Source organism: Pelobates fuscus, chromosome 1 (assembly GCF_036172605.1).
Source record: "Pelobates fuscus isolate aPelFus1 chromosome 1, aPelFus1.pri, whole genome shotgun sequence".
Taxonomy (NCBI): domain Eukaryota; kingdom Metazoa; phylum Chordata; class Amphibia; order Anura; family Pelobatidae; genus Pelobates; species Pelobates fuscus.
In genome coordinates this window covers 239,272,455-239,297,003 of record NC_086317.1, presented here as the reverse complement: position 1 = coordinate 239,297,003, position 24,549 = coordinate 239,272,455, and the positions used below count along the sequence as shown (strand labels likewise).

Here is a 24,549-nt window from a genome sequence, read left to right as displayed (position 1 = left end):
CTTTAATTTTGTCATCATGTTCTTTCATCTCTTAACATAAGTCATAAAAAAAAAAAAAGTGTTCCCCATATGTGTAACACCCATCTCCAACTACAAACATCCTATTTAATATCAGTAAATCATAGTAAATATATAAATAATTTATCTGGTTTTACTCCTTTAGTGTAAATAGGGATCACTTTCAAAAAGATTGTAGCCAAAATGAAACCGTTTAAAAATAAAATGGGTTTTCACACTTACAGTGCGAGTATCAATTATCACTAATAATGAGGGGGGAAAAAATCACCAAGTAAAAAATTAGGTGAACATACTATCCTTTTACTTAAATAAATTTAGGAAGGACATGTTATTATTTTGTAGTCTGTTTTAAAGTGTATGTATATTCAAAAAACAAAAACACTAGCCATAAGGTAAAGAAGTATCTAAGTGTGTAGTGCTAATTTTGCTAATTCTCTCTCAATTTTTCTATAGCAAGGCATACTCTTGTTATTTGAACCACAGCTAAGATTATGTAGACTTTTAGTATAGCTAACGTGCAAAGCCCACATACAGCTCTTATTCTAGTCTTTTTCTGATTTAACTTTAGGCTGTATTTTAGGGTAAACAGAGTTATTTTGTTGTAGATAATGTTACTTGACAGATTTTCACTGAAGAGTTCATCTGTTAGCACTCATTAGATGAGGTTGGGCATTCTGTAGATGTCATCTCCCCCATAGCTTAGTATTCTAGGTGTTTGTATGTTCACTGTCAGTTTTGTTATTGTTGTTTGTATTGTTGAGTTGCTGTTATTCATGTTGTACTAACCCACCCCTCATCTCTCCTCTCATGTCACATCACCTCCTTTTCCTAATGGATATTGTTAACTTTGTTATGGTGCCATGGTAACATGTCCATGTCCGGTTGACTTCTCTGCCTTTCAGATTGTGGAGGTAAGTGCCATCCTGCCCATTTTGTCTCTAACATCATAACCTCACTATGGCTGCTTGTCTTCCACTTATGCGTTTTAGACTCCTGTATAAAGTAACCGACCATAACCTGGTTCTTTGCACTCCCCTTTCTCCAGTTTCACGACAAGATAGGACCCATGTTGGAAACCCTAGAGAACCTGGCTTCTCGACTTCGCATACCCCCTCTTATCCCTGCAGAGGTTGAAAAGATTCGGGATTGCATCAGTGAAAACAAGAATGCCCTCATGGAGCTTGAAAAGCTACAACCATCCTTTGAAGCCTTAAAACATCGAGGGGAGGAGTTGATCAGACGCTCACAGGGCGCAGACACAGATCCAGCAGCCAAAGGTCTACAAACACTTTAATTCTACATTGTGTCTTATCATCTCAACTCACTTTCCACTGTCTAGCTTTTCATTTTTAGCATGGATGTTTTTTTTTTTTTTTTTTAAATGAATGTCATTTTTATTTATCTTTCTTTTTGGGGGGGAGGGAGGCGGTATTTCTGCATTTCAAGTAGGGTAATCAGAAACATTTCATAATGTTGGCATATAAAGATTTTCCCTGACAGCTACCTCTGTTTGCCTTCAAACCTAGATATAGCCTAGCATGTTTTTTTTTAACTCATAGGGCTGCACAGATGTTACGTAAACTCCACCATTTCATGTGTATATATCCTAGGATATTACAAATAAAGAGATATAGCGCACAGTGAGGGTCTGTCACTCTTAAATACACTTTTTAAGGTATTTGTCAAGACTATTGCCAGCGTTGGAATTTCCATTTTTTCCTCTCGGGAAATGCTCTCAAGTGTGATAAATTAAATAAGGGTACAGAGCAGTAGAAGAGAAAATGATGACCCAATACACATTCTTGGATACAGCAATCCTTTTGCAGACACATAATGACAAAGTATGAAATGAGGTTTGAAAATGTATATGGACTAATTTGAATATGGACTTTGTACTTAGAAAAGATCAACAGAACAGAAAAAATAAAAAAACTCATAGAGTAGTATAGCCAGTATACATAGAATCACCAATTATTAAGTTGCACTCACAGACATAAATTGATAGTAGGCGTATCTCAATAGTGGAGAGATGATATGGGATCCTCAACATGGATGTATGGACATGTAGGAGAGAAATAAACCACACATAAGTGTAGATGGTAGATTAATATACCCTGCACTACAATAAATTGCACTTACGAATTTGTAGTGATATAAAAGCATATCATCAGATGTTAGCCACGGCCATCCTCCTCCAATCGATGTAAAATAAGAGGGATACCGTCACTAAGTTATAAAAACTCTTTTATTAGCACAAAAAAGTCAAAATAAAAATAAATGAATACAATAAAAGTCTCTCTACGATAGTCCAACCCTATGCGTTTCGTCTGTAACAGATCGGACAGGCTGCACGGGAGATCCTGGTAACAATTACCCCTGAGGAAGTCCGATCTGTTACGGACGAAAACACCTGTTTGTGTGCTTGATCTGTTTCTAACTGGTGATTAGTGTGTTTTGGACTTTGTACTTAGTATCATGCTTGGTGTGTACAGTCTTGTAATATTTTTAATTTGTTTGTTATTGCATTGTCACTATCTCCTATATTTCCTGCAGACATCCAGGATAAACTGGACCAGCTGGTCTTTTTCTGGGAGGATATCAAAGCACGAGCAGATGAGCGAGAGATGAAGTTTCTTGATGTCCTTGAGCTGGCAGAGAAGTTCTGGCTAGATATGGGTTCTTTACTAACAACAATCAAAGATACTCATGATATTGTCCATGATTTGGAAAGTCCTGGCATCGACCCGTCAATGATAAAGCAACAGATTGAGGCTGCAGATGTAAGTTATGTTATCAGTGAACTACTTCCCCCCCCCCCCCTTTTTGTTACAGTTTCATACATTTTGCAGTGACTCATACTATTTATGTTTTCAGTCTATAAAAGAGGAGACTGATGGACTACATGAGGAACTTGAGTTTATTAGAATTCTTGGAGCCGATTTAATTTTTGCTTGTGGAGAAACTGAAAAGCCAGAAGTGAAGAAAAGCATTGATGAGGTTGAAATCACATTTACAGCTATTATTTGTGCCATCGATATTCCGAGAAAGTTCTGCTCATTGTCTTTGACTTTGCTTTCTTTCTGCAATAACGGTTTCTGGGAATTCCATGCCTTTCTGTCTGTCATGCGTGTTCCCCTCTGTTCTCAGTAGATATTGATGTTATCTATGCTGTACCATTCACCCAGTGATTGTCTACTGCTTCTTAAAATAACTCTTAACTGTCCCTACCCCTCTGTTCAAAACTCCACCGAACGTTGCTTTGGGTTCCTAGTTAACCAATATTTATCTTGTTTTTCGTCATATTTTATATTGAGCACCACATGTTTTTTGCGTTATCAGATGAACAGTGCGTGGGAAAATCTGAAGAAAACTTGGTCAGAACGTTTGGAGAAACTGCGAGATGCAATGTCTAATTCTGTGCAATATCAGGACACACTGCAGGTAAATTGTCAGAAAATCTTATGAGCGTATGAGATAGCTCAGTGATCAACATGCTGCTGCACTATTTTAGAGTCACAGATACAAATCTTGCCAAGTTCAAGTTTTTTATCCTTCTCAATAAGACCAATAAGTAGCATTTTGTTGTAACATCCTCTAGACCCCATGATGAACTTGGGAGTTAGCTACAAGTTAAATACATTTGGTACTATTATTCAGTATACTATGTAATACAATTGACTTGCTATAACACTCAGTACCAGTCTGCCTTGGGCATCCAAATCACACAATGGAAACAAATTTTAGTGTAATTTTGTGGCAAATTCAATTACTCGAACCAGCTTTTCTATTTTATGTTCTAGGCAATGTTTGACTGGCTGGATAATGCAGTTATTAAACTGTGCGACATGCCACCTGTCGGGACTGATATCGATACTGTGAAAGATCAGCTCAATGCGATGAAGGTAAAACATATGAGAACAATGGATTTTACTAATAGCCACACATACAGGTGTCATAGAAATGGAGGATAGAAAATGTGGCCACTAATATAGCGATGCACACAGCAGTGAGAACTTATTAGATGTATTTCAGTATATTTTGTAAATCAAGGATAACATGAACTGAGTGAAGCTCTAGAGCAACATTCTATGCATCTTAACCATAGTGCTTCTTGCATGGATTGTAAGGTATAAGGGACTTCCTATTTCTTTTGCTACATCTTGTTAATTTTCTGCATTGATTTAGAACCATATTCTACCCTCTATATGATATATGTATACAACTGCGTAGTGCCATATATGGGTTCGGATTATTTTACACATGGTTGGTTGTGAGTAGTTTTATTCATGTAAAACATGATTAAAGCTATTTCGTAAGCCAATTGAAACAACTCTTTAGCTGTTATAATCTCCCTCTTAAAGAGCAGTTTGCTTAGTACATAGAGATTTATTGCATATACGGAGTGGTCCCAAAGAAAACAACATTTTCATTTAAAAAAAAGAAAATCTAAACCTTCTATATTCCTTAAAGATTGAGTTCTGTACAGTGTGTTCCAGATCAGTGTTAGCGGATCTCTTTTATTCTGTATTAACAACACAGAATACAGATATGTTTAGGACATACTGAAACATTGTTTCTCTCGGAAGGAATTCAAAGTGGAAGTTTACCAGCAACAAATTGAAATGGAGAAGTTGAACCACCAGGGAGAGCTGATGCTAAAGAAAGCCATTGATGATACAGACCGAGATATCATCCGGGGACCTTTGACAGAACTTAAACACCTATGGGAGAATCTTGGAGAGAAGATAGCACGCAGACAGGTGAGTAATATGCTTACAAAAGGGATTTGCTTCCAGGTCTCATAGCTTTTACTATATTTCTCATATGTACAACTCATCATTTCACAGCACAAGCTAGAGGGTGCCTTGCTGGCCCTTGGCCAATTCCAGCATGCTCTAGAAGAAGTAATGTCTTGGCTGGTCCACACAGATGAACTACTTGATGCTCAAAAACCCATCAGTGGAGACCCCAAGGTCATAGAAGTAGAGCTGGCAAAGCATCACGTAAGTCTGAATATCTCATTTAGACGTGAAAAAACATGTACAGTGACTTGTATAAAATTTTTTAAAAAACTAGTTAAACTGTGTTTTTTGTTGTTTTTTTTAATGTGCCCTACATCAATAAGATACAAACATAAATCTACTGAAGTCAGAGCCGAACAAATCATCAACAAAGTGAGAATGTCACCTATTAAGCAGGTGCTCCTTTTACTCAAAATATCAATAAGGCATACCTTCGATTCCATGTCCTTCTAAGAATATCAGATCATAACTATATTGCATATGATGAGCAATCACAGCTAGAGCATAGGCAAGTCAAAACACATGCATTGTACACATGTGGGCACTAGTGGAATACAAAAATAGATAAACTGTGTTGATTGTGTGAGCATTGTCTATGAAAATGAAATACAATGCTATAAACATGGGGAAAAAAATTAATAACTCACAAAGTAGGAAATACAATCCAGGATGAAGATTAGCTACAACTATTACTGAAACAACAACTCAAAACTCAACTATAGATAGCATGGATTCTTAGACCATTATTCTAAATTATTGTAAATTCAAGGAATCCTTGTGGAACATTACACAAGATCATGTCTAAAATTCACTGCAGGCTCCCCCCTCCCCCCCTTTCCCCCCTCCCCGGCCCGAGCAAACTCGTGGGCCACGCAGCCGAACTGGAACCCCGCGGATCACAGCTGTACTATTGAAAACATAACCTCACATGTATTAACCTGGAAACCTGCGTGTTTCTCTGCATTGGTATATCGATTCTCAAGGCTCACTAGTGCTGTACCCGACAATTTTCATGTGCCAATTACTGAAACCTGCGAGTTTCACCGAATCACTTTTGAGACACTTACTCTTATTCTTGTTTGACTGTGTATTGTTGAAAACCTGAATAAAAATTGAATTTACAAAATTCACTGCAGGAAAGTGACAGCAATTCAGCCATATGCTATTTTGCCATCTGGTCTTAATATGTCACAAGGAAATAGCTTCCATACTATAATACAGCAAAAACTACACATAGTCCTAAAATAACCTAGTTGGTGATGCCAATGTGTGAGACAAACCACTGGCTCAAATGCTTCATTATTTCAATGATTTCAGGCCTGTATGATTTTCTCCATGATTACTAAATTGTTCCACTATTGTCTTTAATTATACATATTCCAGTCTACCAATCAGATAGTGAGAGGTGTGGTCTAAGGATCCCATGTCACCATATTGGTGTTTTGAAATACTTCTACTACTACCCCCAGTGACATTTGACACTTAACTATTGGACTGCTTTTTTAATTATTCATCTTTGTTTATAGGCTTTTTGCACAGATTATAGATATTATTTGCACAGATCATTTTGTTTGTAACAGGTTTCTACATGTGTGGTGCTCATTTTTTTTCCTGTTTACATTTACATAGGGTTTCCAAAGCTTTTTGGAAAAGGAACGGCACCAGTCAAAAAAATAGGGGATCAACACTATGGTGCCACACAGAGATAACCAATACCACATACACTGTAGACAAAAACAAAGATATCCGGGCACACACAGGCTCTATCACAAATTGCAGACTTTATAGCTGTTGGACAAGCAATTTTTTGGCTTTAACAGGAGCCTTTCTCGGATATCTTTCTTTTTTGTTTTACATTACATTATGGCAATCTCCATGAATCTTCCAGCGCTTGGGACTTTGAATTTTGTATTTTAAGGTTCTCTATTAGGGTCTGCTTCCAGTGGGCCTCTTCCTAATTGTCGATTAACCCCTTAAGGACACATGACATGTGTGACATGTCATGATTCCCTTTTATTCCAGAAGTTTGGTCCTTAAGGGGTTAAGAAGCATCTCACAATTTAATACATTTTTTTTTTAGTGAGTGGAGTATATTAAAAATTACAAACCTTTTTTCTAATCCCTGGAGTGAACAGTAATGGGGATTACAAAATCTTTTAGCAATTCCCATTATTGTTCACTCCAGATTTACCTTTAAGACTTGATTGCACTATGTAGGGTGCAGTTGATCTTAATGTAATATGTATTCATGTAGCACTGCTTACATTATGCCACTTACAGGTGCTGAAGAATGATGTTCTCGCCCATGAAAGCACCGTGCAAACTGTAAATAAGGCTGGAAATGAGCTGTTGGAGTCCAGTGCAAGAGATGATGCCAATAGTCTGCGGACTCGACTTGAGACACTAAACCAGCTGTGGGAATCGGTACTCCAGAAAACAGAGGAGCGAGAACAGCAGCTGGACCTGGCTCTGCAGCAGGTACGTGGTTAAATTAAATCAAGCTGTGCTCTCCTCCCAACAGAGGGCTGCTTGCATTATTTTATCTCCTACTTGTCTACTTAGGCTCAAGGCTTTACCGGGGAGATTGAAGATTTTCTCCAGTGGCAGAGCAGGATAGAGAGTCAACTTTCTTCAGCCAAAGCCACAGGTGGACTTCCAGAGACCGCACGAGAGCAACTCCAAGCTCATATGGTAAGATATATACGATCTGTAGTTGTAATTATTTGTATACCTAGTTTATTTTTTTTGTCCTACCTGTAGTTAGTACAGGATTGGTGGGTTAAGTCACCACTGGAAGCTAGACAATGAGTAGTTCTTTTGGATTGAAATCATTAATAAATATTGCAGTTTTACGCTCTTCCATCTGCATGGCGTACCATGACATCAGGTGTATGAAGAGGCAGAAGTTCAGTGCACTGGGGTATCTTAGTACGGATTTGGGGTTACCACCAGGCACAGCATATGGTGGATGCCTGTTTTTTTTTTTGTTTTTTACTGCACAGATGTAAATTGAAAAATTAGAATAAAACGCATCAACTCCCACTTATGTTGTGTCTACTTTTTTTTTTTCTTTTTTTCTTTAAAGGTACACTATAGGGTCAGGAACACAAACATGTATTCCTGACCCTATAGTGCAAACCCAACATTAAGGTGGCTTTCCCCCTTAAAAGGAATTCAAACTCACCTAATTTCCAGCGCCTTAAGGTCCGCATAAGCTGGCCTCGCCCCCTTAGTGACATCATCAGAATTGCCCATTTTTGGCCAATCCAATGCTTTCCCACTGGGAAAGCATTGGATTGGCTAAAATTTGTAAGGAGGCGGGGCCAAACACTATTTTGTCAAATCAGCACCTCCTTATTGAGATGCATTGTGCAGTACTGAGCCAGGAATAACTATAAATTGAGTTACCATTGTGTTCTCATTTAGTACTTCTTTATATAAGTTTTCTTGGATTTAATACCTATTGATCAATTTGATCCCAATTGTGCTTGTAGATTGCCTACATTGCACACACAATAGTGAAGGCTCTCTGTGGGGACAGTTAAGCCATAGGCTGCACATGCATGGTCCTCCGCTTTCTTGATAGCAAAACAAGGTCCTGTTCACTTAACAGTGTACTGGACTGTGTATAAACTGATAGTAGTGGCAGTATGGCTGCTATCCATTTATATTTCAGCTCCACTCATCTTATTTTGTCATTGGAACTGAAAGTATAGGATGATCTTCCTATTCTATAAATACCTCCTGTGTTTAAATAGAGGTAGGATTAGTCCCCATAGACCTTAATACAATGCTTCTGAAGTTCCGGTGGTGTCTTATCCTGGTGTGGAAGGGCTTCCATTTTTTAATATGGGATACTTTCAAGGTTAGTTAGTTTTATTATTTTTAATTTCTATAATACATTCAGAATGTAGGTCAATTTGTACCTACACTAACCTTTTAATAAGGTTAAATGGTAACAAGGTTGCAAGTCAAACATGTCTGGCTATCTGAGCATAAATTTTACGTGCTGTGAAAATGTCAGTCTGAAAGGTAGGTTTGGATGGCCTGTCAAGTTAATCATAATTTAATCATCTCAATCCGCGCAGAAGTGCAAGGTGTTCCAAAATGGTACAATACATTATTTAGTCTTGCCATGATATAATCTCATATGTCTCGTCTGTGTCCTAAAATGACACTACGGATATCAGTGAATACAGATTAATTGGCATCAGTACTCTTCTTCCATTCATTAAGCTGCCTCATTCTCTGCTACCAACAAAACAAGACTATTACTTGAGCTGAGATCTAAAAGCAGTGGGAATAATACAGCACAGTGTTACTCTAATGAAGACCTACAATTAATGACTTCTCACCATCTAGCATTTTTACTAAACTGATCATTTTCCAGTAGGACTAATGCACACCACAGGAAAATTGATAGCTAGAAACTTTGTATTCTAACAAAAAATTATGTATCCCTTTACCCAATAGCTATTTCTTGGCTTCTCCATAGTTGTTTATTCATTTAGTTCTCACAGTTGTCTGCATTAAATTGCTGGTATTGATGTCCTCACTGTTGTTTGTTTCTTGAGGTCATGTTAGATGCTCAATTCTCATGGTAACCACCTGGGAAAATATATTGCAAATAAAGTAAATCAAATGGTGAAGCAAGAATTGAGGCATCAGATCTGCAATGTTTATTAGGCATATACTCATAATGTATTGGTTTAATTGACTTGGCATGTGCAGTATAGATCATCTTCTTACATAACCAATGTTTCTTTTAAAGGAATTGTATGCTGATCTCAAAGCAAAAGAGGATATCTACAAGCAGTTACAAGACAAGGGGCATTTAATGCTTTTGAGCCGAGATGATGCTATAGGTTCAATCACAGAACAAAATGTGGCGTTACTCAAACGAAAATGGGAATCCATTGCCAACAAAGTAGAAGAGAGAAAGGTGAGCAGATGATGAGATGTTTGACCAGTGTGCTGGTGGGGCAGATTGTATGTGGTTCATTGATTGGGTAGTCATTATTATGGGTGTTCTATATTGTTTCATTAAATACAGGGGCGGACTGACAACTTATAGGGCCCTCGGTCAATAGTCTTTGTGCAGCTCTCAAACAGATATGTGCGCGCTACCCAGCATGGCTGTGTGAGTCATGGCGTCCCCCGAACAGGGCCAGATATACTTTAAAGGGTTAATCCAACCAAAAACAGTGTTCTAATAAAACATTGTTTTTGAGTGGAGTACCCTTTAATAGCTTGACTTACGCCCCCCGCCCCCCCATTAAAATAAAGACCTAAAGCAAATTTAATTAAACACTTCCTCTGTGTTTGTTGGTGACATCACAAGCAGCATCCCTCACATGTTCAACCATACAAGCAGCCTCCAAACACATGTTTGGAGGCTACTTGTGTGGTTGCATGTCCACACATGCAACCACACAAGTAGCCTCCAAACATGTGTGCTGCTTGTGTTCCTGTATGTCAACATGTTGAATTAGAATTAATTGTTTGACTTGTTTTACCTATTGTACTGTGCTGCAGAATATGTTGGTGCTATAGAAGTAATTGTAATAATTGCGTTTGTATGTATAAGGAGGCTGTATGCAGTATTGCCATGCTGGGGATGCCTCTTGTGATGTGTGTGTGTATAAGGAGGCTGTATGCAGTATTGCCATGCTGAGGATGCCTCTTGTGATGTTTGTGTAGGGAGGCTGCATGTGGTATTGAATGTGTGGGAATGCTGTTTGTGGGATTACGTGCATACAGTGAGGTTCCTTGTGGGTTTGTGTGTGTGTATGGATCTGTTTGCAGTGTCGTATGTTAGTGGAGAGGGCTGGTTGTGTTGCAGAGTGTGTGTGGATAGGGGCTGTTGTGTGTGGGGTGGATAGGGGCTATAGTAGGCAGCTGGGGGATCCTGGGACTGTAGTGTGTGCTTGTATGATACCAGAGGCTCTACTGTGTGGGGGAGATACAGAGGCTGCAGTATGTGTGTGGATAGTGGCTGCAGTGCATGAGGGGGGATATGGGTTATAGTAGGTGCCGGGGGGCATATGGACGGATGGTGGGGGGATAGCGGCTGCAGTGGGACCAGTGAGGGATAGGTGCTGCAGTGGGAGCAGTGAGGGATAGGGGCTGCAGTGGGAGCAGTGAGGGATAGTGATGAGGACTTTAGTGGGTGCAGGAAGGCATAGGGGTGAGGTGGTGGGTACAGGGAGAGAGAGAGAGGCTGAGGAGTGTACAAGAAGGCACAGAGGCTGTGGTGGGTACAGGGAAGGATAGGAATGAGAGCGATATGGCTGTAGTGGGTGATGGAGTGGGATCTGGGATGGTAAAGGGGCATATGGGTTGTGGTGGGTGAAGGAGCAAAAGGGCTCAGATGGATAAAGAGGGCAGAGGGGCTGTGAAAGGGGGCTTAGATGGATAAAGGGGCATAGTGACTGGGATGGGTAAAGGGGGCACAGGTGTTATGGGTGAAGGGGGCACAGGGCCTGGGATGGGTAAAGGGTGCACAGTGACTTGGATGGGTAAAGGGGGCACAGGGGCTTGGATGGGTAAAGGGGGCACAGGGGCTTGGATGGGTAAAGGGGGCACAGGGGCTTGGATGGGTAAAGGGGGCACAGGGGCTTGGATGGGTAAAGGGGGCACAGGGGCTTGGATGGGTAAAGGGGGCACAGGGGCTTGGATGGGTAAAGGGGGCACAGGGGCTTGGATGGGTAAAGGGGACACGGGGGCTGGAATACGAAAATGGGGGCACAGGGGCTGGGATAGGAAAAGATGGGCACAGGGGCTGGGATGGGTGAAGGGGTACCAGGGCTGGGATAGGTAAAGGGAGCACAGGTACTGGGCTGGGTGAAGGGGCACAGGTTCTGAGATGGGTGAAGTGGCACAGGTACTGGGATGCATGAAGGGGGGCACTGGAGCTGAGATGGGTGAAGGGGGCACTGAGATGGGTGAAAGGGGCACAGGGGCTGGGATGGGTGAAAGGGGCACAGGGGCTGGGATGGGTGAAAGAGCACAGGGGCTGGGATGGGTAAAGGTGGAACTGGGGCTGGGATGGGTGAAGGGAGCACAAGGGCTGGTATGGATGAAGGGGGCACAGGTGCTTGGCTGGGTGTGGGGAGCACTGGGGCTGGGATGGTTAACCCCTTAAGGACACATGACATGTGTGACATGTCATGATTCCCTTTTATTCCAGACGTTTGGTCCTTAAGGGGTTAAAGGGGCACATAGACTGGGAAGGGTAAAGGGGGCATAGGGGTTGGGATGGGTAAAGGGGGCACAGGTGCTGTGATAGGTGAATGAGGCACAGGGGCTGGGATGAGTAAAGGCAACACAGGGGCTGGGATGGGTGAAGCGGGCACTGGGGTTGGGATGGATGAAAGGGGGCACTGGGGTTGGGATGGATGAAAGGGGGCACTGGGGCTGGGATAGGTAAAGGGGGCACAGGTACTGGGATGGGTGAAGGGGCACAGGTACTGGGATGCATGAAGGGAGCACAGGGGCTAGGATGAGTGAAGGGACACAGGGGCTGGGCTGGGTGAAGGGACACAGGGGCTAGGATGAGTGAAGGGACACAGGGGCTAGGATGAGTGAAGGGACACAGGGGCTAGGATGAGTGAAGGGACACAGGGGCTAGGATGAGTGAAGGGACACAGGGGCTAGGATGAGTGAAGGGACACAGGGGCTAGGATGAGTGAAGGGGCACAGGGGCTAGGATGAGTGAAGGCACACAGGGGCTGAGCTGGGTGAAGGGGCACAGGGGCTGAGCTGGGTGAAGGGGCACAGGGGCTGGGATGGATGATGGGGGCACTGGAGCTGAGATGGGTGAAGGGGCACTGGGGCTGAGATGGGTGAAGGGGGCACAGGGCTGGGATGGGTGAAGGGGGCACAGGGCCGGGATGGGTGAAGGGGGCACAGGGCCGGGATGGGTGAAGGGGCACTGGGGCTGGGATGGGTGAAGGGGCACTAGGGCTGGGATGGGTGAAGGGGCACTGGGGCTGGGATGGGTGAAGGGGGGGATATTAGCTTAAAAAAATATTTACTTACCTGCTGTCTGCCAGGGTTCAGCAGATTCTGCAGGACAGGAAGTGAGGTAACTTCCCCTCTTTCGGCCCTGCCTCTTCCCCTCACACGGAGCTCCGCAGACATTGCATTGAGGAGACCTGGCAGGAGCCAGGGATCACTGCCAGGTCTCAGAAGGTGGGGTGGAGGGGAGGCAGAGGGGGGAAACAGAAAGAGATAGGTTGCAGGAGCAACCTATCGCTGGAATATGTGCGATTCTGGCTGGGGAGATATCTGATCTCCCCAGCCAGAGCATGTTTATGCAGCCAGCCAGGCCCCTGACTGCCTTGGGCCCTCGGTCCATGAACCGATCTGCCCGAGTGGTCAGTCCGCCCCTGATTAAATAACATTGTACTCTTGGCAAGTATCCGCTAAAAAAATAAAAATTTCATATGGAAGCTAGAGTCAGTAATTGATTATCTGTATTGTTGTGCGGAAATTAATCTCAAATAGTCATTCCATACATGGATCAATCTCATATTCATACCTTGCATGGATGTTCAATCCTTGTAGGGATCAGCCCCCAATACTTACTCATTACAGAGATTGCTCTGAAACCTTCATCCTCTGGAGGCATTGGACTTGTGCTGTAGCTCCTTGCAGGGATCTATCGCAAATGTTCATTGGAATCAGTCTATATCCATTATTTGCAGGCATCAATTGCAAATAGTAATTTATCTGAAACAAATATCCACTCCCTGCACGGATCAGTCTGATTATCATTCTGCGCAAAGTTAGGACACTAACTCTGTCAAGGACAAACCCAACTTTTCCTAACTTTTAATAATTGGGCCAAAGTATTCAATGCTGTATTTAAACCCAATGATATGTTAATTTTGCTTCTGTTTATTTTCTCAGGTAAAACTTGAAGAGGCTCTCGCTCTAGCTACAGATTTCCAAAACTCCTTACAAGAGTTTATTAACTGGCTAACACAAGCAGAACAAAGTCTGAATATCGCACCTTCCCCAAGTCTCATTCTAGATACTGTACTTTTCCAGATTGATGAACATAAGGTAATTACTGAATACCCAGCTTGGTATCTCTCCTGTCAATTAATGCCTTATATTGATCATACTCTAATACTCTCCTTATGAATATTGTCCATCTCAGATATTTGTTAATGAAGTGAATCTTCACCGTGAGCAAATTATTGAATTGGACAAAACTGGAAACCAGTTGAAGTTTCTCAGTCAGAAGCAGGATGTGGTCCTAATAAAGAATCTTTTGCTCAGTGTGCTTTCCCGGTGGGAAAAAGTGGTTCAGCGTTCAGTGGACAGAGGAAGATCTTTGGATGATGCTAGAAAAAGAGCTAAACAGGTCTGTAGAGGAATGATGGGGATTACTGTAAAGATTTGTTTTACTTGAAGTCAAAAATATGTGTACAGTAAAAATTGTATGTTGCACTCATTTACAGACGTCTACTGTTTAGAAAAGGTTGTATTCTTATCTATTCCACTGATGGTAATCTTGCACATGAATCAGTTTGTTATACCTGAATACAACATCTTTTTTCAGTTCCATGAAGCCTGGAAGAAACTGGTTGACTGGCTGGAGGAAGCTGAGAACCATCTGGACTCTGACATGGAAATCTCTAATGATCCAGACAAGATCAAACTTCAACTAACAAAGCACAAGGTTAGTCCTTGCTGGCACTTCATGTCTTTTGCCAACAATCACAAAAGCTTCACAACGTAATACATTAAGTGTAAATCTAAACGATTCATCACTCACACCTCTTTTTAGCTAAGTAGGATAATCTAGTGATCTAATAGTAGTCTAGTTTATCAAAAAGGCTGCTGTTAAATTTGTCAGAAGGGAGAACTCTCAGTACCTCTTTGGTTACAGTACTGGGGAGAGGTAGCAGACATATGTCAGTGAAGAGGCCCAGATGGAACATGTTCAGATTTACAGAAAATGATAAACACTGCAAGGTGCTGTGTCAGACATATCAACTACAAGCAGTCATCCGTTTTGCCATAAATCTGCAGAATGTTAGTGTATGTAATCACCCGTTTGTGCGCATAGTTTTGTACAAGTCCATTTACACTTCATTGGTATCTGAAAATCTCTTGAACTTTTTTTTTTTTTAACAAACCTGTATCTTTGTTTTATGTTTCACATATAATAGGAGTTCCAGAAAACATTAGGAAGCAAACAGCCAGTCTATGACACCACTGTCAGGACGGGGCGAGCATTAAAAGAGAAAGCTTTGTTGAGTGATGATGTCCAGAAACTTGATCACCTCCTAGGAGAAGTAAGGGACAAATGGGATACAGTGTGTGGCAAGTCTGTGGAAAGGTAATTATAACACGTTCTTTTTTTAATGGATGTAGTTATCCAGATGAGATATTTGTAATGAGTAACACTGTCTTTTCATACTGTTACTTTGCAATTGTACACACTACATTGTCTTAGGAAGTATCAGAAAAGTGATCTTTATGTAAAGTGAAATAGCTCACCGAAACTGATACAAATTTGTATGTAAAATTATTTAATTTCCTTTGTTTTGCTTCAAACAGGGATGTGTTTAAAAAGAAAATGATGTGTGTGTGTGTGTGTGTGTGTGTGTCTGTCCATCCAGTAGAGTCGAAATGTCAACCAATTACACATCTTTTTTGAAATATCACTTTAAACAAGAGTAGATTTTCAAAGACCTATGAGTCCACCCTTTTTGTTTACTTTATATTTTCTACGCGGATTGTTTCACCAAGGTGGAATTGATCTGTATTCCGTAAGGAGAGTGCAAAGTTTATCTGTTTATATATTTGTTTATAGATAGGTATCCCCTACATAAATACCATCTTTTTCTTCATTTACTTTTATGGAGAGATGATTCTCCTTCTCTTCCTTCTTCATTGGTATGTTTTTGTACTATGTCCCATATAGTTTTTTTTCTCCAGTTGTGTTTTTCTGTTTACTACATTTGATGTTATATTCTACTTGCTTTTTTTTAATTATATTATACTGACTGCTCCAAAGATTGAATGATTAAAACAATTATAATAATAAATAGATGTAAACATTAGATCCATTCAGGAAAAAAAGGAGAGTAATAGGTATTGTCATAAAAAAAAAATACTAATACAGTAATGTGTGGTACAGTCACACTATAAATATAAAATATGCTCATGAATTAATATAATTGTCCCACTAAAAAATTATTGGATACCAATCAGAAAGTGCTATCCATTTGATGATATTTGCTGTGATCTTTCCTAATAGTGTTTTTGTATATTTTACTTGCAGGCAACACAAGTTGGAAGAGGCTCTGCTATTCTCAGGCCAGTTTATGGATGCTTTGCAGGCTCTTGTTGATTGGCTATACAAAGTAGAGCCTCAGTTGGCTGAAGACCAACCAGTGCATGGGGACTTAGACCTTGTAATGAATCTGATGGATGCTCATAAAGTAAGAATGTATAATAACTAAGCTGTAAACCGATTTAGGATTTTTGATGAGTGCATCTGGATTATTTTCTTAAACTTTGATGCATTCTTTTTACATACATACATACATACATATATATATATATATATACACATAACATAATATATAGATGACATTTTTCTAATCTAAATGTAAAAAAATTATATATATTATATATATTATTTTTTTATTATTATTATTCTTTTTTTTTTTTACATTTAGATTAGAAAAATACCATCTATATATTATGTTATGTGTGTGTGTGTGTGTGTATATATATATACATATATATTTATATATATATTTATATATATATATATATATATATATATATATATATATATATATATATATATGTATGTGTGTGTGTGTGTGTGTGTGTGTATGGTTATTCCAGATTGGCAAAATTCCTTTGCAAATGGAAAAATTCCAACTCGAACGGCAATTCTCATATTTACTAAAGCTTATTCCTGTTGGAATTCAGCAAACCCCACCAAATCTACACCAGTCATCCGGATTGCATTCCACATCTGGTTTAAAATCTGTGCGTTTTTTGCATCTGAACATTAAAGAAAATATAGGATTTGGAATGTCTAGAAAGCACTGTTTAAACTAACTAGGGGCTAGCACCCATGGGAACAATCAATAAAGGGGTATCTTTCCACCCACTGCCACCACTTATGGCCAGCAAATGGGGATTCTTTTAAAAATAATAAAAACATGGGGTGGGGGGGATTCTGATGTACACCCAGCCCTCACCCATAGGTGGCGGGTGGTGGCTACTAATAATATAAGCAGGGAGACATCCCACTGTCCCACACCCATGGGCAGTGGGTGGGACTATTTAATAATAATTTTTGGACGAACACACTATTTTATAACTTGGTCATATGAGTGGCCATAACTGTGGGGGAGAGTGTGGACAATGTCTTGCCCAACCACCTTTTTACATTTAATACCCCTAACAGCCCTCTGCTCAAAACCTATATGGGTTGGGTGAAAAATAGCTTGTGGGATGTTGTTGTCACGCCCCAAATCCACTTATTATAGTAGTACACCTGCAGCAATTTCTTGAAGCTGGAGGGGAGGGGGGTATTAGTCTGTCCTCCACCCCCATGGCTTGGCGGGGGGTAGGGGGTGGGTTGTTTTTTCCAGTGCCCTGTCCCATCTTCTGTATAGTCAATGGCTGCCCAGTTGCTAGTTATTGGTTACACTGTTTAATAGACATGTCCCCCACATGGCAGGTGGGGAGATAAGGGAAGTTTTACGTATTAGTTTACTGTGTAATGTGGCAGCTGGTTACAAGAGTTGGCCAGCCATAACTTAAGTTAACCCTTGCTCTTAAGCCGCATGTTTTGGGGGGTTTCACTACTTGCCAGCTTGCAGCTAGCAAATAGTTTGGATTGTTAAAAATCTGTGCTCTGGATTTAAAAAAAATACAGGTCTGGATTTCTCCAGCAGCTTAGTTCCGGCTAAAATCTGGAACAAGTTGAGGCTTATTCGGAGCCTGTTTGCAAAGTCCAGACATTGTTACATATAATAAAGAATGTCTGGATTTTTCGATGCAAATTGACGTGTAACACACAGTGAACTCCAAGTATGGCAGAATTGGAAAGAAAGTAGGAGTAGAGGTGCTCATACCTACTTTTTCTTACACACAGGCCTTCCAAAAAGAACTTGGAAAGAGAACCAGTAGTGTCCATGCTCTAAAACGTTCTGCTCGAGAGTTGTTGGAGAGCAGTAGAGAAGACACGACTTGGGTTAAAGTTCAACTCCAAGAACTCAGCACTCGGTGGGATACAGTCTGTAAGTTGTCCGTTTCCAAACAGACTCGCCTGGAGCAAGCACTGAAGCAGGTGAGGCAAAATGCTAATCAAGTGTGTTGTACATGTTTTAGAAAAGTTGGCCAATTGCCTATGTTTGTTTTGTTTTTTAAATATAAAGAAGGTGCTTCATTTTTGTTAGAGTGCATTGTATGGCAGTCAACCCCATACATTAAAGACTGCTGTACTTAAAATATAAGGTTACTATCTTCCTATAATAACTAGTAGAGGCTCTCCATGTCCAGTGCATAGTTATAATACAGAAAATGTATTCCATAGTGCTCATTATAGTCTCCATGGATATGCAATACATTTTGGGCAGTTATTATAATGTTCTTTATTTTACAGGCAGAGGAGTTCCGTAGCACCGTCCATATGTTGTTGGAGTGGCTTTCTGAAGCAGAGCAGACACTGCGCTTCAGGGGCGCATTACCCGATGATGCCGAATCCTTGCAGTCACTTATTGACGTCCATAAGGTCAGTGGAATAGACCACATGTGACTCTTTTGTAGATTTGATGTAATGCCCTTTTACTGGGCATTTTCGGATACAGTTCTCATTGTGATTTTCCTACCACAGGAATTTATGAAGAAAGTCGAAGAAAAACATATTGATGTGAATACCGCTGTCAGTATGGGAGAGGGAATCTTGACTGTCTGTCACCCGGACTGTATTACCACCATCAAACACTGGATCACCATAATACGGGCCCGATTTGAAGAGGTGTGTGACACATTCTCAGCCTAGAGATCTTGTAGTATTTAAGCTCCACTGCTTTTTATTTATTCATTTTTTTGCTTAAATTAACACAAAGCACAAGTACTATACATATTGCGTAATTTAAGAACATTATATGTTTTTTGTTTTTTTACCATGGAAAATGGATTGTTTGTTACACTGGCTGCTTTAAGGAACTGCACAAAGATTGTGTTTATGGTGACCAGTATTGAAATGAATGGTTCCATTCACATCTCTCTTACAAATTGCAGTTACATTTTACACGTGAGTTATAAATCCAGTTTATGAAGAAAGGAAACATATCAATTGATAATTGCAGTACAGACTGTTTGATGGTGCTCATGTATAGATTTTCTTTCCAAAAAGTCTTCAAATCCACCGTTGAGTCTCATGCATTCTCATCTTCATTGTGCATTTATAAATGTTACTGTTAAAAGGATCTCTTAATGTTGTGTATTTTGCATATAGTTTTACAGATATTTTCTTTTTCTTTTCTAAGTTTTCAATTTTCAGGCTTTAGATTGTGCATTTGTAAAAATAGCAATATCCAAAATGTGCAATGAAACTAAGGCCAAAATGCTGTGCACTCAAAGCAACCACAGTGTGTTTCCTGCTGGTTTCTTTTAGAATGTTCTATAGTCCAGGAAGAGACTGGGTCACCACTTATTGCAGATTGTGTTCTACATCAGACCATTTATCCTTGCAACCATATGCTGTTGCAAAACCTCCTTATTTGTATCAGTTGTTAGTCTTTTTCATAGGTGTTATTCAGTGAATTTTGTTTCATTGTAAAGTTTAAAAGTTTCCTAGCTAACATTAGAAACGGCAGTGTGAAAATCATCTTACTTATTATCATCCATCTCTGTGTCAAAGGTACTCACCTGGGGGAACCAACACCAGCAAAGGCTGCAGGCTGCTCTTTCCGAACTTGTAGCCAATTCTGATCTACTTGATGAGTTATTATCCTGGATTCAATGGGCAGAAACCACACTAATCCAGAGAGACCAAGAGCCCATGCCCCAGAATATTGAACAAGTCAAGGCTTTGATAGGCGAACACCAGGTGAGAATAAAGGGAGTGTACCATATATTCTGAGAAAACATTAGGTTTATAAAGTGTAAAATCGTCTTCTAGCTGCTTAAATAAATACCCAGATGACCAGATTTCTCTTCATTGTATCCTACAGGCTTTCATGGAAGAAATGACTCAGAAACAACCTGACGTGGATAAAGTGACAAAGACATACAAGAGGAAAACAGATGGTCACGGATCCTTCAATGATAAGACTAGGAGCAGTGAGTGCTATCCTATCCTCAATGTGCGCTGTCCCTGCTCACTTATCAGGGATATGCAAAAAGATCTGACTGTCACAGAATTTCAAAATTCTGGAAAAATCCCATAAAGTGCACCCTTGACTATTTACTAAAGACAATTTAGAGGCAGGATTGGTAATTATCCATTAATTCAAATATCAAACATCAAATTAGCCTCAAATTTGGTCTTTGGGTGTGCTTGGAGATCTTAAATGACCTGCTTTTTACAGTAAAAAAAAAACATGAAAAGTGCATTTAAGAGAAATATGTTAAAAGTAACAGCCAATATAAAATGTTTACCAGATATGTCCTGGCAGCAGTGCGAAGTTGAATTAAAAATACCTAATGGTTTGACACTTTTTAGTAACCTCACACTACATTCTATTAAGTGCAAGTTTGCAGGCTACCCTCTGATTATATAGATATGTTAGTTTCATTTTATGCACTTAATTTTTAGCATGTCGCATTAATTGTTCAAGACTTCATTCCCAGGCAAATCCTTTGCAATTGGTCCATTCAAAACAAGATGGCCAAATGCAATTTGCCAGATAAAACTTGTAAAATTCAGAGCTTAATGAATACCACAGCGTGTAACAAAAATGTGGTCCTCCTCCAGGGAAAGCAGCTGCACAGACTTCCCCTCCTGCTCTCCAGCTCCTCTCACAATCTGAGACCAAGAACCCAAGGATTAACCAGCTCTCGGCACGGTGGCAGCAGGTCTGGCTCTTAGCTTTGGAAAGGCAGAGAAAGCTCAACGATGCTCTTGATAGACTTGAAGAGGTATGGAGCCACTAACACTGAATAATGTGTGTTTGTGCACAAGCAACGGATAGAAATATAAACCCTTATTTCCCTTTTTTATATTGTTTTAAAGTAGTAGATTTACATTTAGTAGTAGTACATTTCTTGTATTTGACTGTTTAGGGTTTTCAACGACTATGTAACATGTATGCTTAAGTGAAGGCCTTGGGTGACGATGGTATTGATTGTTGTGAAATATAATTGTGGGGATTTTTTACTTTATTTTTTGTAGTTGAAGGAATTTGCCAACTTTGACTTTGATATATGGAGGAAGAAGTATATGCGTTGGATGAACCACAAGAAGTCTCGGGTCATGGATTTCTTCAGGAGGATTGATAAAGACCAAGATGGGAAAATAACTAGACAAGAATTCATTGACGGAATATTGGCCTCTAGTGAGTTATCTTCAAACACTGTGTTTTATAAGCTTACAGATCAGTCCTTTCAGATCCACTTCTATCTATATTTCTCATCTCATTCCTCATAGAATTCCCCACCACAAAACTTGAAATGACAGCTGTAGCTGATATTTTTGACCGTGATGGCGATGGTTACATAGATTACTATGAATTTGTTGCTGCCCTCCATCCAAACAAGGATGCCTACCGACCGACCACTGATGCAGACAAGATTGAAGATGAGGTAAGATATCCTTCCCTTGTACTATGCCAACACAAGCTTTATTTCCAAAGATTTACCAACATGACCTTCCTTCTTAACAGGTCACTAGACAGGTGGCACAGTGCAAATGTGCAAAGCGATTCCAGGTGGAGCAGATTGGAGAGAATAAATACAGAGTAAGTACAGACAGTAGCTGACATTAGTAGCCAGAAACATGACTTGTCAGAGGCCTTCAGTATATGACCTCTTGGTTATAATGGGTCATTATGACGAAGTTTAATTGACCCTGTGGTTAACTGTGTTAAGAGAAACAATACAAATAGACATATAGCTCTAGATTGAATACAAGTCATTATGGCATGTGTGAAAATACAGTTGACAGCCTTGCTTTGTTTTACAGTCAGAAACAGTATGCTTCATATTAAAATATAGGTCCAACTGACATGCTTTTATTAACCTTTTGTAAAATAATGTATGTCTTATTATTGCTGTTCCCTTTTGTCTGTCTAGATACCTTTTTTATTTTAAGTTATTTATTTTTGTTTTGATTTGTGTATTTCATGTTCACGTTAAACTAAAGTGCCTTTTCTTTCTTTCCTTCCGCTCTTTCACTTAGTTCTTCCTAGGGAACCAGGTACAGTGCATCCCGATGCTGCCACTTGCTTACCATATAATCACCTGCCTGCTGAAAATTGCTTTTTTTTTTTTTTTTGCTGTTTTCATGTGTAATTCCCACAATTACTATAGATCTTTTAGTGCTGTTTGTGACTGATGCACAGACCTGTCTCACATTCATCCAGTTAGATCTGGATCAAATACCAGTGTGGACATGTCTTCATTTGAGAGTCCAAACAGATGTGGTGTAGTGCAGTAGGATGTGTGAATAACTACATCCCATTCATGGTGATCTTTGTAGCTAAGGGTTGATTGGGTTTTCTTGGAAGGTAAATGTCATGCTTTTAACATCAGTGGTGTTATCAGAGCACCTAACATTGTGCTGTTGTCAAGCTAAAAGGGCTGAGTGCCTGAATACTAGAACATATTTTCAGGCCAAGTTTGGCAACTTGCAAATGGCGTGAATGAATGCCAAATAATTCAGATACATTTATACTTTCAGCTCAAACCTTGCAGTACCCAATCAACCTGACAGCTGCAAATGCATGAGTATTAATCATGGTGGTCATGCAATTTTGCAGTAATTTAGCAGTGGGAATGAATTCTTCATCTGGTGCAGAAACAGTGTGGGAAGACTAACCTTCATTTCCATGACTAATTTTCCCATCGGTACACGGGCTGTGTGAATGCTTCCTGCTCAAGCCCAAGCTTAAAGAACGCCTTGCACCCTGAGAAACCGGTTACTCTTCAAGTAAATTGTTGTAACGTAAAGAAGAGGGGTCAAGGCTTGAACTCTAGCTCTGGAGAATGATTCCTGCTTGGGAAATTTACATATCGTGTGCAAAACATACACCTTTGAACATCTGTATGTTTTGGGGATTGTTTTGATTTTTTTTTTACATAGATACGTGTCTGTCATGGTGCCTGGGTTGCCGTTAATGAAGTTCACATGTATTTTTTATTAAATTCAGTAACTAATTCTTCTCTGGATTGCACAGTTTGGAGACTCTCAGCAGCTGCGTTTGGTTCGTATACTGCGCAGCACAGTAATGGTCCGTGTCGGTGGTGGTTGGATGGCACTGGATGAATTCTTGGTGAAGAATGATCCTTGCCGAGGTAAGACATAATGTCCAAATGATTAGCTGTTCTGTTAAACAGTTAATTTCTCACACCTTTTAAGAAGCGCAAAAAGTGTCTTTCTGACTAATAAACTGCTGGCAAAACTAAATTATATTGACTTCTTCTTTAAGTTCAAAATAGCCAGACTAGAACAATTTTAAGACAGCAATGCTTCCAGTTCAAGTACGCTGGCCTGGCATTTGCAGTTCACTTAGAATTCTCACTTTAGTCAATAACCCTGGCAATTTAAGTGTTAATATGAGGACCACTTTACTTAATGGGACACAGTTCATAAAAGATACACAGAAAACATCCACATATCTTGGTTCCTCACTCACCTTTAGAGCATTATTCAGATGTTTTGTTGCTCACTGAAATGCCTGGATCTAATGACTTAGTAGATTCTAAAATTTTAGTTGACCATCAAATGGTGATCCATGTTACTGAAAGAGAGAGCTACTAACTAGGGAATTCTTCAGACAGTGATTATACAGCAAGAGACTGATTTTAAAAAATAAGAATACAATTAGTTTAGGGCTGGGCAAATGTTATATCCAGAGGTAGATCTGCGATTTTCATTATGCCTTACAATTTACTGTTTAGTTGTATTTGACAAAGTTGTTTGTTTGCTGCACAAAAAAATTCTGATCTGGAGTTATCCTTGGTAGGTATCCACAGATAAAAAATTTCCAGAGCCGATTCTAAGACTGATTATCGGTTGCCTTTCGGAGTTGTTATTGTGTTCATTTAAAATTTTGAAAAAGCAACACAATTTCTACCCAAATCTGGCATTATATGTACATGCTGACAGCTTTCACTGAGATTACAAAATGTATAGTGCTGTTACTGATTGGATTGCTATTGCTGTCTGCAATCACATTTCTATCACTCTGTCAGCCAACCCAGTACATTGCAGTAAATTATTCATTGTTTCACCTCCCTGCCTCCACCTGAGCACCACTTGTTAGGAACTCACGGTGGGTGGGCGGCGGAGGGTTTAGGTCAAAATGTAGTGCCTCATTGGCTGGTGGCTAATGTTTCCGGATGCAAAAGATAGCGTGCAGTTACTGATAGAGGTGAGATATTATCTGTAAATTACAAGACCGACATAATTATCAGAAATATGCTAAATATCATCTCTAATAAGCTGTGGAAACGATAATCTGTCTATACCTAATCCTTAGTATTTAATTTAATTCTGGCAATGTATGGATTCTAC

The 24,549-nt window shown here is 40.0% G+C and overlaps 1 protein-coding gene across 21 annotated transcripts in view; it reads left to right on the top strand.

Annotated features, from left to right (window-relative positions):
• Positions 1 to 24,549, top strand: part of MACF1 (microtubule actin crosslinking factor 1) — a 225,181-nt gene that overhangs the window by 186,145 nt on the left and 14,487 nt on the right. For 10 of the 21 annotated variants that reach the window (XM_063455698.1, XM_063455759.1, XM_063455588.1 and 7 more), the window contains 26 exons: positions 1,050 to 1,295; positions 2,572 to 2,798; positions 2,893 to 3,015; positions 3,358 to 3,459; positions 3,819 to 3,920; positions 4,605 to 4,778; positions 4,866 to 5,021; positions 7,101 to 7,298; positions 7,383 to 7,511; positions 9,592 to 9,762; positions 13,734 to 13,889; positions 13,987 to 14,193; positions 14,392 to 14,511; positions 15,005 to 15,174; positions 16,123 to 16,282; positions 17,962 to 18,156; positions 18,472 to 18,600; positions 18,703 to 18,846; positions 19,735 to 19,923; positions 20,048 to 20,156; positions 20,791 to 20,954; positions 21,208 to 21,370; positions 21,463 to 21,617; positions 21,698 to 21,772; positions 22,213 to 22,230; positions 23,210 to 23,327. In XM_063455698.1, the coding sequence (XP_063311768.1) occupies positions 1,050 to 1,295; positions 2,572 to 2,798; positions 2,893 to 3,015; positions 3,358 to 3,459; positions 3,819 to 3,920; positions 4,605 to 4,778; positions 4,866 to 5,021; positions 7,101 to 7,298; positions 7,383 to 7,511; positions 9,592 to 9,762; positions 13,734 to 13,889; positions 13,987 to 14,193; positions 14,392 to 14,511; positions 15,005 to 15,174; positions 16,123 to 16,282; positions 17,962 to 18,156; positions 18,472 to 18,600; positions 18,703 to 18,846; positions 19,735 to 19,923; positions 20,048 to 20,156; positions 20,791 to 20,954; positions 21,208 to 21,370; positions 21,463 to 21,617; positions 21,698 to 21,772; positions 22,213 to 22,230; positions 23,210 to 23,327 (3,900 nt within the window). The remainder of the gene's footprint in view (positions 1 to 1,049; positions 1,296 to 2,571; positions 2,799 to 2,892; positions 3,016 to 3,357; positions 3,460 to 3,818; positions 3,921 to 4,604; positions 4,779 to 4,865; positions 5,022 to 7,100; positions 7,299 to 7,382; positions 7,512 to 9,591; positions 9,763 to 13,733; positions 13,890 to 13,986; positions 14,194 to 14,391; positions 14,512 to 15,004; positions 15,175 to 16,122; positions 16,283 to 17,961; positions 18,157 to 18,471; positions 18,601 to 18,702; positions 18,847 to 19,734; positions 19,924 to 20,047; positions 20,157 to 20,790; positions 20,955 to 21,207; positions 21,371 to 21,462; positions 21,618 to 21,697; positions 21,773 to 22,212; positions 22,231 to 23,209; positions 23,328 to 24,549) is intronic. The other 11 variants (XM_063455724.1, XM_063455707.1, XM_063455691.1 and 8 more) reach the window with 3 other exon arrangements.